This window comes from Phoenix dactylifera, chromosome 1, assembly GCF_009389715.1.
Source record: "Phoenix dactylifera cultivar Barhee BC4 chromosome 1, palm_55x_up_171113_PBpolish2nd_filt_p, whole genome shotgun sequence".
Lineage (NCBI taxonomy): Eukaryota > Viridiplantae > Streptophyta > Magnoliopsida > Arecales > Arecaceae > Phoenix > Phoenix dactylifera.
In genome coordinates, this window is record NC_052392.1 from 29,461,732 (window position 1) to 29,465,250 (window position 3,519).

General features: G+C 41.3%; 1 protein-coding gene across 1 annotated transcript; it reads left to right on the forward strand.

Moving 5' to 3' along the window:
- Positions 1-1,916: 1,916 nt before the first annotated feature.
- LOC103722416 lies at positions 1,917-3,519 on the forward strand. The gene is made up of 2 exons (XM_008812971.4): positions 1,917-2,321; positions 2,415-3,519. The coding sequence occupies exons 1-2, from the start codon at positions 1,993-1,995 to the stop codon at positions 3,247-3,249; spliced, it is 1,164 nt and encodes a 387-aa protein (XP_008811193.1). The 5' UTR covers positions 1,917-1,992; the 3' UTR covers positions 3,250-3,519.

Genomic DNA, 3,519 nt, shown 5'->3' on the forward strand with positions numbered 1-3,519 from the left:
TATTTTTTGTCATAAGCACCTTAACAATCACATTCTCCCTATCATCTTGAAGTAAGAGACTACGATTTTTCATATGAACCTCATAGTTCTTCTTTAAAAGTTGTCCCAAACTCAAAATATTACTTTTCATACTTGGAATATAATAAACATTACTAATAAGTTGATGGCCACCATTTTTCATACGAATTAAAAACATACCTTTGCCTTCAATTAGAACTTTAGAGTAATCTCCAAAAGTGACAAACCCCATCACCGATTCTTCAATCTCCACAAATTTGCTTTTATCTCCACACATGTGATTGCTTGCGGCATTATCAAGATACCACAATTTTTTTTTGCTTCTTTCTTCTCCTTTGTAAGCTAGCAACAAAGTGGCCTCCGCTTCCTCATTTTCAACATAATGTGCCTTCTCTTCAATATTGAAAGAAGAACTCCAACACTCACGAGCATAGTGCCCAATCTTTTGGTAGCTGTAACACCGAACTTTGGACTTATCATTTTGCCTTGTGTAGTTTCTTCTGCTACGTTCTCTTAAAAAATGCCTCCTTTCTTCATTGTTGGAGTATTGATTGCCTTGTCCGCCTCTTCCTCTTCCCCTTCCTCCTCTCCCTCGACCTTGTCCACATCCACGTCCTCTTCCTTGTTAACTTTTCTCATACTCCCATTCCTTCTCCTTCATCGAGAGTTTGGTGGCTAGAACTTACTCGATCGGCTCATCCTTCTTTTTGTTGATTCTCTCTTCTTGGGCTTGTAACGAACATATAAGTTGATCAACCGTCATAGTCTCCAAATCTTTAGACTCCTCGATGGCTACGATGATGTAGTCGAACTTCGAATGCAACGAACGAAGAATCTTCTCAATGACTCGGACATCTTCCAATCTTTCTCCATACCTCTTTATTTGATTTACTATGGCCAACTCCCTCGAAAAGAAATCCGCAATAGACTCGGATTCTTGCATTCGTATACCTTCAAAATCTTCTCGTAGCATTTGAAGGCGTACTTTCTTCACTTTATCAACTCTTTGGTAGGAGTTTTATAAGATCTCTCATGCTTGCTTGGCGGTGGTCGCATTAGCCACTCTCTCGAACATGGCTTCATCCAAACATTGATGGATGAGAGTGAGAGCTTGTTGGTCCTTCTTCCGCATTCTGGGTAGAGCCTCTCGTTGAGCAAGACTCATCAAAGCTTCTTTACGGGCTTCTCATAGCCTCTATCCACGATCTTCTACACATCTTGCGATCCAAGCAAAGTCTTCATACGAATGCACCAATTCTCATAATTCTCTTTTATAAGGCGAGGGAATTGAAATGGAAAGGTAGAATTGGCCATCTCCAAGATCAAGAAATTGGAGCTCTGATACCAGTTTGTTGGAAATATAGGAAGAGAGATTAGAGAGGAAAGGATGGAGAGGAAGAATACTTCAGATTTTTTCTATTCACTTTGGCTTTTACTTTGCTTACAAAACTATAAGACTTCTGGGTACATGAATAAACCCAAATACATGAACCACTTAAATACATATAGAAAACCCAAAAGACATGAACCACTTAAATACATATATATGAATCACTACTCTCAAGGTGACCCTTTACATATTCATGAATCCGCCTAAAAGTTATTCATTAAATTAAGTTTATCTTCTCAACCGGCACTGCTTTGAAAAAGATAGAAAAGGCAACATGTTCAAACAAGCTCGTAGATCCAGAATTATTAAAATAATTAACATATAACCTTAGGAAACCTCGGCGGCAACGTGATAGCCACCTAGGCATCCTGACCTCTATATATGAATTAAAAAGAATTCAACTTTCAAACCTGTGGAAGCTTCCTCCAAAACTCACGAAGTTGAAGCTTCCAAGTAACATCAATTTAAGAGGGAGCCGGAGAGAAAAATAATAATAATAAAAAAGACTCTTGAGTGACTATGTAGGGATAAACTTTTGGATAACCTGCAAGGCTGTAAGCAGAGGCCAAAGGTGAAGAGAAAAAATGTATGCCACAAGGCTACTTTCGGTCTTCAAGAACTCCCCCGATGCCGGCCTCCAACCGCCACCCGAAGGTCCGAACTCAGGCTATCTTGTTCTCCAGGATGAAGGGCCGGAAATAGCTGAGCCAACATGCTGCTGGGGCTTGTGCAAAGATACACGAGTCCGGGATCTCCCGTTCCCCCAGAACAGGATCCTCACCATCGAATACACACAGTCAAATGGAGAGACCACAAGCACTTACACAGAAGTAGTTATCTTCGTCCCGGTTATGGATCAACCACTCTCATCAAATCGCTACTACGTCATCCTTGTTAAAGGAAAGCATAAGGGGTAACATCATTTATATTTCTCAACTTTTATTCCAAACTTCTTCTTGACATGAATTCCAGTTTCCAAACACTATGATGCAATGAAAATTTGCAGGAAGGCGTTAACATGCTCAAAAGAGGAGGACAAGACAACATGCTGCTTCTGCCGATGTGTAAAGGATGTGAAACCGAAGCCTTTTGATCATAGGAACATCTACCAACAAATGGAGATCGTGGGCAAGAAAGGTTCCTTCACTGCCAAGTCCGTAGCTTCTGATGGGTACCCTCCCTGGTTGCTGAGAAGAAAGTATTGGAAGGTCTATGCTTCGAAGCCTAATAATTATAGCTTAAGCGAGGCTTCTGGAAGGAACAAATCCGTGCATGCACGCCCGCCCGAATTGCACTTCCCAATATCTGCCATGAATTCTCCTAAGATGGCTGTCGGGAAATGGTACATTCCTTTTGTGTTTGTGAAGGAAAACGGGAGCTTCGAAGAACAAATGAAGCTTTCTATGTTTTACGAGATGACTCTAGAGCAATACTGGGAAGAGGCATACACATGCGAGAATTCGTACGGCGAAAGGAAGGTTGTGGAAGTGAATTCTGGTGTTCGGCCGGAAATTGTTTTGTTGAATGGTAAGGAAGCCAAGCAAGATGTTGAACGGGGTGTTGATGGAGTGCTGTGGTTTAAGCCTCTCGACTCCATGGAAGAAGGGATAGGGTTGAGTTCGGCGATATGGGAGAGGATGAGATGGGAGGAGAATAGGGGAGGATGGGTTGCTGGTGAAGAGAAGGTAGAGAGGGTGGAGGAATATGGAGGGGTGAATGGGTGGAGGAAGTTTAGCTGTTATGTGTTGGTGGAGAGATTTGCTTTGAAGAGGATGGATGGGAGCTTGCCCTTAATCTTTGATTTCAGACACACCAACAAAATTAGTACCAAGTGGGAGTGAGTCTTTTATGATCCCTTACAATCCAGCCCTACTACCTGAGCATTCCTGGTTCTTACTATTAGAACTATTTCTTCTTTGTTTTCTATGCTAGGTATTGTTTAATAACATGAACCGGTGGTCCAAAATCCAGTGCAATACGGTCTTTCATTTGGTATTTGGTGTTTCAGTTACATGTAAAAATGATCTGGCTTGCTGCTTGTGTTATTGGTGCTTGAAAGTGTAATGGTATACAGATAGTGGTTTGATCAATATTACCTGCTTCTATTGCTT

Coding starts and splice junctions, on each gene's coding strand:
- LOC103722416 (XM_008812971.4), top strand. CDS start 1,993: ATGTATGCCACAAGGCTACTTTCGGTCTTCAAGAACTCCCCCGATGCC. Junction 2,322..2,414: donor GTTAAAGGAAAGCATAAGGG/GTAACATCATTT, acceptor GAAAATTTGCAG/GAAGGCGTTAACATGCTCAA.